The sequence below is a fragment of the Pleurodeles waltl genome, chromosome 4_1 (genome assembly GCF_031143425.1).
Source record: "Pleurodeles waltl isolate 20211129_DDA chromosome 4_1, aPleWal1.hap1.20221129, whole genome shotgun sequence".
Lineage (NCBI taxonomy): Eukaryota > Metazoa > Chordata > Amphibia > Caudata > Salamandridae > Pleurodeles > Pleurodeles waltl.
In genome coordinates this window covers 744,050,576-744,063,204 of record NC_090442.1, presented here as the reverse complement: position 1 = coordinate 744,063,204, position 12,629 = coordinate 744,050,576, and the positions used below count along the sequence as shown (strand labels likewise).

The 12,629-nt window shown below is 44.6% G+C and overlaps 1 protein-coding gene across 6 annotated transcripts in view; it reads right to left on the bottom strand.

Annotated features, from left to right (window-relative positions):
* The window catches only part of LOC138288112 (NACHT, LRR and PYD domains-containing protein 1 homolog), a 524,384-nt gene that overhangs the window by 191,171 nt on the left and 320,584 nt on the right, over positions 1 to 12,629 (bottom strand). The window contains exon 7 of one of the 6 annotated variants that reach the window (XM_069229356.1): positions 7,665 to 7,767. The exons of the other annotated variants lie outside the window; for them this stretch is intronic. Coding sequence (XP_069085457.1) covers positions 7,665 to 7,767 — 103 coding nt within the window. The remainder of the gene's footprint in view (positions 1 to 7,664; positions 7,768 to 12,629) is intronic. 6 annotated transcript variants of the gene reach the window in all.

Sequence of the window (12,629 nt, the reverse complement as noted above, 5' to 3'; positions counted from 1 at the left end):
GTAATGTTGTGTGTTCCTTAATATGTTTCTCAAATACGATTCATATGATGTTTTAGAAATCATTCAGATTGTTTCCTGATCCTCATGCAAAAGATAATACTTGAATTTGAAAGTTGTATTTAACCTTTCTTGATTCCCTCACAGGTATCCAGTCATCTTGAAGCCTAGTCATTTTAAGTCTATGCTTAGGTTGTTCATGTTTTCATAATGACAATGCTTAGAGTCATAGCCTAGTATTGATTCATATGATGTAATCTTGATATTGTGTGTTTCAACCTTTTTGCTTCCTACAGGTCTCCTTCCCAGCTGTTCCCTTCCTAATCCCCTTTTCACCACTTGGACTCTCTTAGACTCTGTGACAATTCTAATCAGAGTATTGGAGCTGTCTTGTGGTGGAAGTGTTGGGAACGTGCACAGACCCCGAGGATCTGGTGACTTTGACAAATGCAGAGGCAAATGCAAAAGAGGTCCATTAAGCAATCAATCAGGGCTCTTCTAGAGTGCAACTAATCACCCGTTTGGGTCTCAAGGTGCTGGGAAAGTGGGTTCTGCAGCTCAGTCGAAGTGCTGGATGGCTGGTTCAGTTGAAAAGTCAAGTCTTGAGGCCCTTCCTGAATTGAGGCAGAGAGGGAGGTTGCTTGAGATGAAGAGGAAGAGAGTTCCACGTCTTAGCAGTGAGGGAGGAGAAAGATCTTCCTCTAGCTGTGGTCTTGCAGATCCGTGGGATGGTGGACAGGGCCAGGTGAGGAGAATGGAGTTGTTTGGTGGGCATGTGGAAGGCGAGGTGGTGGTTGAGGTATGCAGGCCCGATGTTGTGGAGGGCCTTGTAGGCATGCATGAGGGGCTTGGAGGTGATTCTTTTGTTGATTGGGAGCCAGTACAAGTCTCTCATGTGCCCAGAGATGTAGCTGTGGCGAGGGATGTCCAGGAGAAGTCTGGTGGCGGTGTTCTGGATTCTTTGCATCTACTTTTAGGTGGTGCCTGCGTAGAGTGTGTTGCCGTAGTCAAGGTTACTGCTGACGAGCGCCTGGTGGACTGTTCTTCTGGTTCAGATAGGGATCCACTTGAAGATTCTTCAGAGTAGGCAGTGTGTGTGGAAGGAGGAGGACGAGACGGCATTGACTTGGTGGCTCATGAGAGAGGATTTGAGGATGATGCAGAGGTTGCGTGTGTGGTCGGTCGGTGTGGGTGGGTCTCTGTGTGCGGCAGGCCACCAGCAGTCCTCCCAGATGGAGGGGGTGGTACACAGAATGAGGACTTTTGTCTTGTCAGAGTTGAGCTTGAGGCAGCTGTCTTTTATCCAGGCAGCAACTGCCTTCACACGGTCGTGGAAGCTGGTCTTCATGACAGTTGGTTTTTCAGCAAGGGAGAGGATCAGCTGGATATAGTCAGCCTAGGAGACAATGTTTAGTCCGTGGTTTCTGACAATGCCTGCTAGTGGGGCCATGTAGATTTTGAAGAGGGTGGGGCTCAGGGAGGAAGCTTTGGGGACATCACAGCTGATCTCTGTAGGTTTGGATGTGAACGGTGGGAGCCTGACTCTCTGGTTTCAGCCGGTGAGGAAGAAGAGGATCCATTCCAGGGATTTACCAGTGTCGTGGAGTTTTGCACAGAGGGGGTGGTGGGAGACTGTGTTGAAGGCAGCTGAGAGGTCCAGGAGGATGAGGGCTGCGGTTTCACCTCGGTCCAAGAGATTGTGGAAGTCGTCTATTGTGGCAAAGAGAACAGTGCTGTGGTTGCTTCTGAAGCTGGATTGGAAGGGTTGAGGATGTGGCTGGTCTCGATGAATTTGATGAGCTGGACATTGATGGCTTTGGCCAGGAAGGCGAGCAGAGAGATGGGTCTGTAGTTCTTGAGCCTGTCGGGTCGGCAGAGGGTTTCTTTAATAGGGGGTTAATCTCTGCGTGTTTCTAGTCTTCAGGGAAGGTGGCGGTCTCGATGGAGCAGTTGATAGTGCATCAGAGTTCGGGGCAATGGTGTTGCTGACTCGGTTGAAAATGTGGTGGGGGAGGGGTCTGAGGGGGCTGTGTGGATGGTCTTCATGATCCACGGGGTGTCGTTGGTGGTGAGGGCGGTCCAGTTAGTCAGGGTCAGCTGTGATCCAGAACCTTTGGAGGTTGCGGGTGGGGCTGGTGGGTCCTGTGTTGTAAAGCTGTTGTAGATGTCGGAAATCTTGCAGTGGAAGAAGGTGGTGAGATTGTTGCAGAAGGCTTGTGATGGAGGGATGTCTGCTGTGTCAGTGCTGGGTTTGGTGAATTCTTAGATAATGGTGGAGTTCTTTGCTGTTGTATGCATTGGCATTGATTAGTTCTTGAATGACAGTTTTCTTCCTGGCTCTGATGAAGCGGTGGTGTGATGTGACAGCAGTTTTGATGGCTGCGTGGTCTGCCGGGGTCTTGCTGCACCTCCATCTTCTTTTGAGTCGTCTTCAGGTGCGTCTGGACTCTTGGAGGGTGGGGAGAAACAGCTGGCTTTCCCACTGGTCTGTTTGCCAGAGGGTTTCCTGGGGGGGGCCAGGGGGGTGTTAGCGCAGTCTGAGATCCATGGATGAATGAGGCGTGCAGATTTTGTGGCGTCCACGGAGGGCGGTGGTGGTGTGTTGCAGAGGATGGTGGAGAGTTTGGTGAACATGTTCCAGCTTTTGTGCAGGTGGCTCAGGGCGTATTGGTGGTAGGTAGCTTTGGTGAAGGATAAGTGGAAGCAGTGGTGGTCGGTCCATAGGAGTTTGGAGGTGTGGCTGACGGATATGTTGCTGCTGGCGGAGAAGGTTGCACGTGTGTCCTGCTGAGTGCATTGGGGCATTGATCAGTTGTTTGAGTCTGATGCTGGCGAGATTCTCTAGTAGGGATGATGTTTGTGGTCACTGAGGTCACCAAGGAGGATGTAGTCTGTAGAGGCAACAGAGTGATGTGCGATGAAGTCGGCTGTGGCTTTGCTGAAGAGGGGGCAGGGTCTGTAAGTCTGTAAGCGAGGGTGCCACATAGGATGTTGTTCGGGTTGTTATGGATCTGGAAGTGCTCTATGTCGGGTGCGTAATGTGGCGGTATAAACTGCCAGCCTGTTGACAGTGATACCGCCACATTAACCCTGTTGTTCAACAAAAGACCACCAGGGTCATAATGAAGGCCAATGTTTGTGATGGAATTATGCTGCCCCACGATTTCTTAGTCACATATATGGCCAGGTAGGAGTTGGACCTGTGTGCAGTAAAGAAGCCACCACATTCCCTTCAGGACATTAGATACAATGCCTGCCTCCCTCACATGTCATTGCCTAGCCTTTTTTTAACATCTCCTGGCAGGGCTGCTCCAGAACTGATTAAAAGACAGCCAGTGCCAATGCCAAATTCCAATGTGTTGCTACCGTCAAAGAGGAGATAATATTTTGTATCAACCACTGTGCTTGGATTGGAAGAGGTAACTACTAACTATTGCACCAGTGAGTGGTGATATATTGAGTGACTGTGAGTGACTGTGAGTGATGACTGATGATGTATGTGGTGGCTGACAGTGAGGGAGGGAATTCAGCAAACCTGTAAACTTGATTTCTATGATTTGCCATGTTTGGGGGCTGATGGGTGATCATTTTTTCCTGAAAGCGATTGGCCTTTTAAACTTAGCTAAATTTACCTGCAGGGTCTACTATTTTGTGCTGGTTCTTCAGAGAACGCGCATTCACTTTAGTTACAAAACACAAATCTACACAGAAAAATCCAATTCTGTTTCTCTTTTGTTCTTCAACAGCAATGCACTACAGAGGTCTACCTCACCTGGTTCAGTATCAGGAGGAGGATGGAAGGATTAAGGGCAGGACTACCTCAACGTCTGTAAGGAGAAAGTTATCAACTTGAAAGAGAAACCATGATGATGGTGAAGACTCTGAGGCCTAGTACTCACTCAGTTCTGTAGAATGGAGTAAGGTGCGTTGATTTGGGAAATGTTGTTGAGTGTATGTTTGCTGCATTGCTGGCTCAAACGTGAAACTCCTCTTTATGTTCTTGCTCTGCCTCTGAGTCTTCTTGGTACACTCCTGATTCCTAATGCAGCTTACATTGCTTCCTTTTGTCCTTCTCCTTTACTCTATAATACAGTTACTGTTTTTCAATACACAGGCCTACTCCTAGTCCTTTCCTGCACAAACAAAACTTGGTGAAGGCTCTACACTCGAGCTTATCTACCGGACAGGTTCAGCCAGGAACCTAAAAGTGACGGACATTCCAAGAAGAATGGAGATACACCACCCAATTTAGCGATTCAGTATCATTTTCCTTTTAAAAATCATAAGTTTTAGAACTGGGTGGGTTAATTTCAATCCTCCACAATTTGTATTTTTCAAACCTAGAAGACATACTATTTACAGATATTCTATCTTGGGTCTCTCTGGGGCAGACGGACTGTTTGCAATGCATTTAACTGAACAATGTCATACTTATCCTTTCATCGTTTCCTTCCACAACAGATTGATGATGGTGTCCTGCTCAGTGCCCGATGAATATTGTCATGGTTACTTTTGTATAGTGTTTGTCTTTGTCACACCTTTCCCCAAATCCCCTTTACCATCCTTTCATCGAACCCCTAACCCTCTTCCCGCAGGCTGTGTGATTTATTGAGGTGTGACTTAATTTTACACCATAAATGGATCAAAGACTTGCTGGGGCGGATGTGGTGAAAGTGACACCAACTCACTCCAAGACCTTCTAATACCTGAGCAATATTTCACACCGGCTCCTTCAACATCATCATTAAGGCCTTGTGTTGCATAAATTCTTAACCTTGTCCAACCGCTCCTCACTCTAGGACCACTACTCCTCACTCAAGGATTTCATTTCCAAAGTTTAGTTTTCAATAAATACTAGCTCCCCATTGCTCAGAAGAAGTTGATATTGCTAGTTTTTATTATCATATCAGGTCTCCTTTGTTGTGTGTCAAATACTGTCATTGTGGTAGTTTGGTCTTAGGCTTCCTAAAGTTATGATATAACATGACCCACTAACTTTCTGTTTTTTTTTTCAATGAAATTGACAGTGATGGATAACCCTTTGATGAATCCTGCAGTTGGAGTTTGCATAGGTAGGAGTGGCTCCTTGTGTTTTCCCTGTTAGTGCGCTAGCCTGCTACTACCACCACCATCCCCTTAAGCTAAGATGCCACCTTGGGAAAACCTTGCAGTAAGTGGACTGAGGTGTCAGTTTTCACTTCTTCTATTCAGGTAAGAGAAGAGCTATGGACTGAAGTCAACTTGTTAGTAGTTAACTCCTACTGAAGAAGATGTTGTTTGTGTGTGCAAAATAGGCAATGGCAATTATCCCCTAGTGGTCAATATGTTTACAGAGGGCAGTAGAGCAAGGGTATAAGTAAAAAACATGCTCCTTTTTAACAGATTTAAAAATCAGGCTACACTAAAAGCAGTGCAACCTAAAACAACAAAATACACATTTGAGACATAAATGAAGTAAAATAAATTATACCCATTTATTTTCAACAAATACAAAACCAACCCTTTCTACCCACAACAGGCCCACCCTTCTCCCTAAACAAACAGCCCTGTCCCGAAAAGTCCAACAAAACTCCAAAGTGAAAAACAACCCGGTCCCAACTCCCTCCCCACCCTCTTCACCCACAACAAGTCCTCCCACCAAACCACAAAGTTAAAAAAGGGCTCAGAAGAGGGCATTGTCTATTCAGGTCCGGAGTATAGCCTTCTGAGCTGGCTCTCCATACGATGCAGGCTGCCCTCCAGCAATGTCCTGTCAGAGAGGGATGGGGTGGCCGCAGTTCTAGTCAGAGACCCTGACAGATGGCACCCTCCCTTGTTTATTCATCCAAGCAATTATTCAATCATCCTTTCATTCTTCCTACTATATTCACCCCTAGCCACAATGATATAAGCTTTACTTTCTCTCATCGAGTCTTTTACCAAAATTTCCTATCCATTATCCATCTATTCAGTATCTACCCTTGCTTTCAATCATCCTTTCACCCCTGTATCCATATAACAATACTCACCCACGCATCCTTTCACCCTCCCACGCATCCTTTCTTTTCACTCACTTCACCCATCCACAATAAGGATGGAGATCCGGCAGTGCTCATGGTGGTGGACGGTAGTAAGCTGGCGCTGCTAACACCAGCACCGGCATGTCAGAAGAACGCCACCCGCTGTATTGTGTCCTATAATACGGCATGGCAGTGTTCTGCTGGCGGGGCGATGCTGGTGGTAGCAGTGCCCCTTCCCTTTACCTGCCGGAAGACCTCCTCACCTAAGGTAAGTCAGGCTTCCGACAGGGAAGGGGAGTGTTAGGGTGGGTGGTGTGTGTGTGTCTGAGTGTGTGCATGAATGTCTGAGTGTGCCTGTGAATGCGTCTGTGTGTGTTGTTTTGTTTGCGGGTGTGTATGCGTGTGAGTGAATGCATGGTAGAATGGTGAAGTGAGTGCGTGTCTGCATGTCAGTGTGATTGTGTGTAAGAATGTGTGTGAGTATGTCTAGAAGTATGCGTGCATGATTGCGTTTATGTCAGTGTGTGAATGAATGCATGTATTTCAGTGTAAGTGGATGGGTGTATGCCTGGTGCGTGTGGGTGTGGGTGTCTGTGTGAGTGTATGCGGCTAGGGGGTGTGGGGCGCTGTGACTGTAGTGGGGGTGGGGAGGAGGGGTGATGTGTGCGTGTATGGCTGTGAGGGTGGGTTCAGTTGTGTGGTGTGTATGGGGGGTGAGTGAGTGGATCGGAGGGGGTGGAGGGTTGAGTTTGAATGGAGGTGGGGTGGGGGGCACCAGGGGAGTGTTGGGGGGTGAGGGAACTACCTTCCCTGTAACCGGTAGGGCCTACCGCCATGGTTTTCGTGGCATTGCTAACCCCACGAAAACCATGGTGGTAGGCCAGCTCATAATGCCATGGGCGGTACTATGCCGGCCGCCGGGCTGGAGATAGGCATCTCCCGCTCGGTGGCTCATACCGCCATGGCGGTATGAGTGGAGAAGTGGCAGGCTGGCTGCAGCCAACCCACCTATATCATTATGTGGCAGTGTGTACCCCCAGCCTGTTGGCGGTCACACTGCCATATTATCCATGGCGGTCTGAAGACTGCCAGGGACATAATGACCCCCATGGTGTTGGCTGGCAAATACAATGGGGCGTCATACTTTCCAGTCATGCTGCAGTGTCATGGAACTGCTGGTAGACTTTATAAATAAAATACACAGCACAACATTGGGTGTTGAGGGGTCCTCCGTGACCATGGTCACTCACTCATTAACTATTAGAGCATGAGCAAGAATAAGAAAGCCTTCTCAACAAACATACATTGTGAATACTATTTATAATACTAGCTTACATGGGCCTGCAATCTTCATTGTAAACAGTAGAGTACCAAAATTCTGTACTCAGTCTTACAGTATCACAAGATATATAGGGGAGAGGGAAAGATTACCAACAAAGCAGAAGAAATTTGCAGTCTAGTACAGACCTGAAAAGTTAGCTACCAAAAAAAACATGAAATGTGGCACAAAGATAATGCAGGGATAACAGGTATTAAACAAAAATTGGCTAGGGGAATTGGAAAAATGAGAGACAGTATAAAAAAATAAACAAGACAAAATTAAAAGTAGTATAATAGTGAGCAGAGGTAAAAGTTAGGGAAATACTAATAATAAATAATAGGACTTACTGGGGTGAGCAAAGCCCTCAGCAGTGGTGCTGGTGGTTGGCGCCTCCTTCCCAGCTTTTCCTGGACCCACCATGACTCTGCCCCGTTTCTTTTTTCTTGGGAGCTGATGTAAGAAATAAAGAAGATAAAAAAATAGATTAGTGGTACAGTTAATCTCTACAAAATTATTATAATAGGCAAATGCAGTAACATTGTACTTATCTAAATCAAATCGCCTATGGTATTAGTATGAACAATTGTTGAGTTGGCTATACTAATCCTAAAATCCAAATTCCAAATTTCCTTAACAAAAACTACATTTGGAACTAATACATTTTATTGAATGATCTTTGATTCTATTCTCATTTCTCGCCCCCCTTGATGGACCAACTCAGTCCTCTTATTTCACAATGCATACTAGTACTACACATCACTGTGAAATTGCTTTGGACTGTACAAGCTACAAATTCACTATGGTGACAGGAGGACAGATTAGTCTGCATTGCAATGGCTTCTTAAATAATCAGCCAAAGTGAGCGCTGACGAGTACAATTGGGTAGCACCAAACACCTGCCTAGCTCAAACTGGATCACATAATAATATTCTTAATGTAAACTAAACATAACTTGCCTACGAGTGTTAGCATCATGTCATTCAGAAAAATAGATAGCACTGTAGAACACAAACACAACAAATAATATAATTAATACTCACTGAGCCCTGGAATCTCGACACCTAGCAGGTCGAGCAGGTCCTGCTCGTGGTCGAGGATATCTGTCCAACAGTGCAAAAGCTGCTGGGTGACGTGCTGGACCTGGCTGGTGCACCGCAAACATCTGTGCACCCTCCCCCATCGCAGCCAATGCTTCAGCAGAGGGATACCAGCTGCCAGGCCTGCTGCCAGCATGGAGGGGAGGTGGCACTGCATGTAAAAATCCAGTGCTGCCACCGCCACCTCACAAAAGGTTGGCCGGGGCTGCACCCGTTGGTGGGATCACCGTCCATAAGGTAGGTGGTTGCTGCTGGTTATCTGGGATGGCCTAACGCTGCCGCTCCCCTAGTTACTGTCCTGCTCTGTTATCCCACTGGGTGAGATAAGAAAAGAAACAGGAGAAGGAAGGAAGGAAGGAAGGAAGGAAGGAAGGAAGGAAGGAAGGAAGGAAGGAAGGAAGGAAGGAAGGAAGGAAGGAAGGGAGGAAGGAAGGAAGGAAAGAAGGAAAACATTTACAAAAATACAAAAAGTCACGAAAAAAAAAAAACATAAAATACACAGACACACAAACACACACTAATACAATAAATAAAAATGAGGGGTAGATTAATTAAGAGGGCGGAGTTTTGGAAACATTAGGAAGGGATACAAAAAGGTACCATGAACAAAAACAAGATAGCCGCGCTCATGCGAACACAGGGATGTACTCTGTGTTGCTTTTGATGTAAAATGCAATGTGAACAGGCGCAACAGGAAAATCTGCCCACCCGCGCAACTTCGCGTAGCGTGGCAGGGTTTCAACAACTTCCGAGGCCTAGAAATAAGCCTTACAGTGATTAGTTTAGAACGCAAAAAAAGTGGACTGTTTGTATATCTGACAGTTTATAGCGTGAAAACAATGGTTTGGTTTCAATAAGGGTTAGACATCTCTTTTCTTTTCTTTCATATAGCCCAGGGGAATTTACACCACTCATAAAATGATGTAGACATTCCTCTTTCTCAGCACAATCAAAACATACCTGCTCTGCCTTCAGGAGATCCAAAGTAACCCATATTAAATATTGTACTGTTGGGGTCTCTAATTGGCAGTGGTTTGCACCCTGTCCAAGTAGGGACCCTCACTCTAGTCAGGGTAAGGGAGTCACACAGCTAAGATAACCACTGCTCACCCCTTTGGTAGTGAAGCACAAGCATTTGGCTTATCTCAGAGGCAATGTGTAAAGTATTTGTACAAACACACAGTAAAACAGTGAAAACACCACGAAAAGTACTACACATCAGTTTAGAAAAAATTGTCAATATTTATCTGAGTAAAACAAAACCAAAACAACAACAATCCAACATACACAAGCAAAGATATGAATGATTAAATCTCAGTAAAGTGCTTACAAATGCAATAGCTCCAACTGGGGCTATCACGATGTCTTGATTGAGTCATTCCCAACAGTTCCACGCCACTCGCGAGGGAGTGCAGGGCGGTCACAGAGTCGCAAAGACCCCAGGCACAATACCTTTGAAATTGATGAGGAAACAAAGATGTTGCATGGAGTCGGGGAAGTGAAGCCTCGCTCGATTCGGTGGGGCATCAGTTCCTTACTGTTAGTGGGAGGTGAGGGGTTGGTTCCTTACTGTGAGACAGGGGAGGTGAGGCATTGGTTCCTACTTTGGCACCATCAGTGCTGCAGGCCAACAAGTAGCATTTGATTTAAAGGCCCTGGGCACACATGGTGCACTATACTAGGGACTTCCAAGTAAATCAAATGTGCCACTCATGGATAAACCAATCACCAGTACCATTTAGATAAAGAGCACCTGCACTTTAGCAATGATGAGCAGTGGTAAAGTGTCCAGAGTCCTAAAGCCATCAAAAACGATTTAGCACAGGATCAAAAAACAGGAGGTCAGAAGCCAAAATGACAGGGGAAACCACGAAAGGGCTGGCAGGTCTAACATGTAGCTTAAGCTAGGTTATTGTATATGTCATGGCATCTTTAATAGAAAGCTCTCACATGAATTGATAATTTCTTAGATTTTGTAATCACCTTTCTCAGAATATATTGGTAATGAAAATTGATCTATCATTTTAGATCTGTATCTACTGTTGAGAAAGAAGTTAAATAGATCAAAGGGTGTTTCTCTGTGTGCAAAACTCTGCTGCTGGTAAAATGGGTTTAATGGAGGGGTCCAATTCCTTTTGCGCCATAAAAAAGTGAATCACAGGACCCCAGGGGCAGCATACTCAAGCAAAAGGATAACTTGTTTAACGTGCAAACTTTCTAGACATGACAGCCTTTTGCATCATTTGTGATAAGATAAGTATGTGCCTAATGCTCTGGGTACATTTTGAAATAATGTTCCTAAATTAAAATACACCAACCAAAATTTGATGTCAATCAACAACCACATACTGTATCATTAAAGACATGGCGTGAAACATAATTCTTAGTAGGAATCATTGCCCTTGTATGTTTCTTGTGAATGTGTGAAATTGTGAATATTTTGGTATGACTGTAATGAAAGATTTGTTACAATGTTTATGTAGTATTGCAGTCCATATGTCCCTCTCCCAAATTTGTTATAACAAAATCAATGTTTATTGGTTTGTACGTGTGACGTTTGCACCTCTGTTCTCTGACTTAGTCAACACAATTAATCAATTTTATGTTATGTCCCTGGAAGCACACTTCGACTGCTTTGCTTTGTTAAGTGTCCAGAATCTCTTACAATGATCTTTTGCATCTAAATATGTCTGAGAGCAGCAATCCATGACTGTAGTGACTGACCAGCTTTCAAAACAATGTAGCATACATTTCTAACCCAAATACTACAGAATTTGCATGCAATAAAACCTTCCAAGTCCCTCTACTCCTTTCTCATTCCCAACCTCCGCATAGAAAGGTTTATTTCCAAGGAAACAATGGAGCCCAATGTGCATTTTCTACCACTATTGCCCAATAAATTATCTAAAAGGGAACAGGCTTAATGTGCACCATAAATTATCTGGGTGTGCAACTTGCCACATTTCTTATATTTTTCAAAATATAAGTTGTATTCCTTATCTTTTACCATCCCGTTAATTTGATTATCCCATCATGGACCTTTAGAGTAGGCCATCAGTCGTTATCCCGCAGTTAGACAGATCCTATAGACTCAGACATCACTGCAACTCAGAGGTTACAAACACCTTACAAGTTCACAAATCAGACATATCACTCCTACATCACTCCAATAGGGTCGGTTCTTAGACAGCAATTACATCAACTGATGATAACATCATAAAAAGCTACCATTAAAGATCATGAATTGCCTATATTTAAGTCATGAAATATCTGCCACAGCAGCTCAGATTAGCTTCTTGCATCAAGGGGTGGTCACATAGAGCTGCAATATGAATTGCCATGCAAATATTGTTAAATATATTTTGGCAATGTAGACATTGTGTTTCTGAGTAGCAGCTTGTCAATTTATAGAAACTATCTGTTGGACCTGCAGGGTCATCCCCAAATGTTTTGCATTTACCCTCAACTTTTTTGCTGGATTAGTTTTTGCTGGCCTAAGGACTGCACACTTTACCAATGCTAAAGTGCATGTGCTTACTCCTTAAAATGTGGTAACATTGGCTTATCCCTAATTTGGCATATTCAATTTCTTATAGGTCCCTAGTAAAGTGGTACTACATGTACCCAGGGCATGCAAATTAAAATATAGGAGTGGGCCAGCAGCACTTATTGTGCCATCCACTTAGGTAGCCCTTTAAACATATATCAGGCCTGCCAGTGCTGCCTGTGCGTGCAGGTTTTGAACTGCTAGTTCGAACTTGCAAAATACACCTTTTTTCAGGCCCAAACCCTCCTTTTTAATACATATGTATCACCCCTAAGGTAGGCACTAAACAGCACACGGGACAAGGTGTAGTGTTTTTCAAATGTAGGACATATACTTTTAAGTGGATATGTCCTGTTAGAGAGAAACCCTTATATTAGCTTTTCACTATTGCAAGATCTACCTCTCCCTTAGGATAACACTGGAGTTACCTTATTACATTTAATAAGTTGGCTTTTACAAATGGGAGCAGGTAAGCAGTTCATGTTTGGTGTCTTTGGAATTGTAATGAAGAATCCTCTCTTATGGGAAAGTCAGATTTTAAAATACAAATTTGAGAAATGGCACATTTATAAAGTTGGCATTGTACTGCCTTATCCATTTATTGGCTGTAGCCTTTCTCTGGGTCAAATATCTGGGTGTAGCTGACAGTTGGGCTTTGTGTGTTCTTG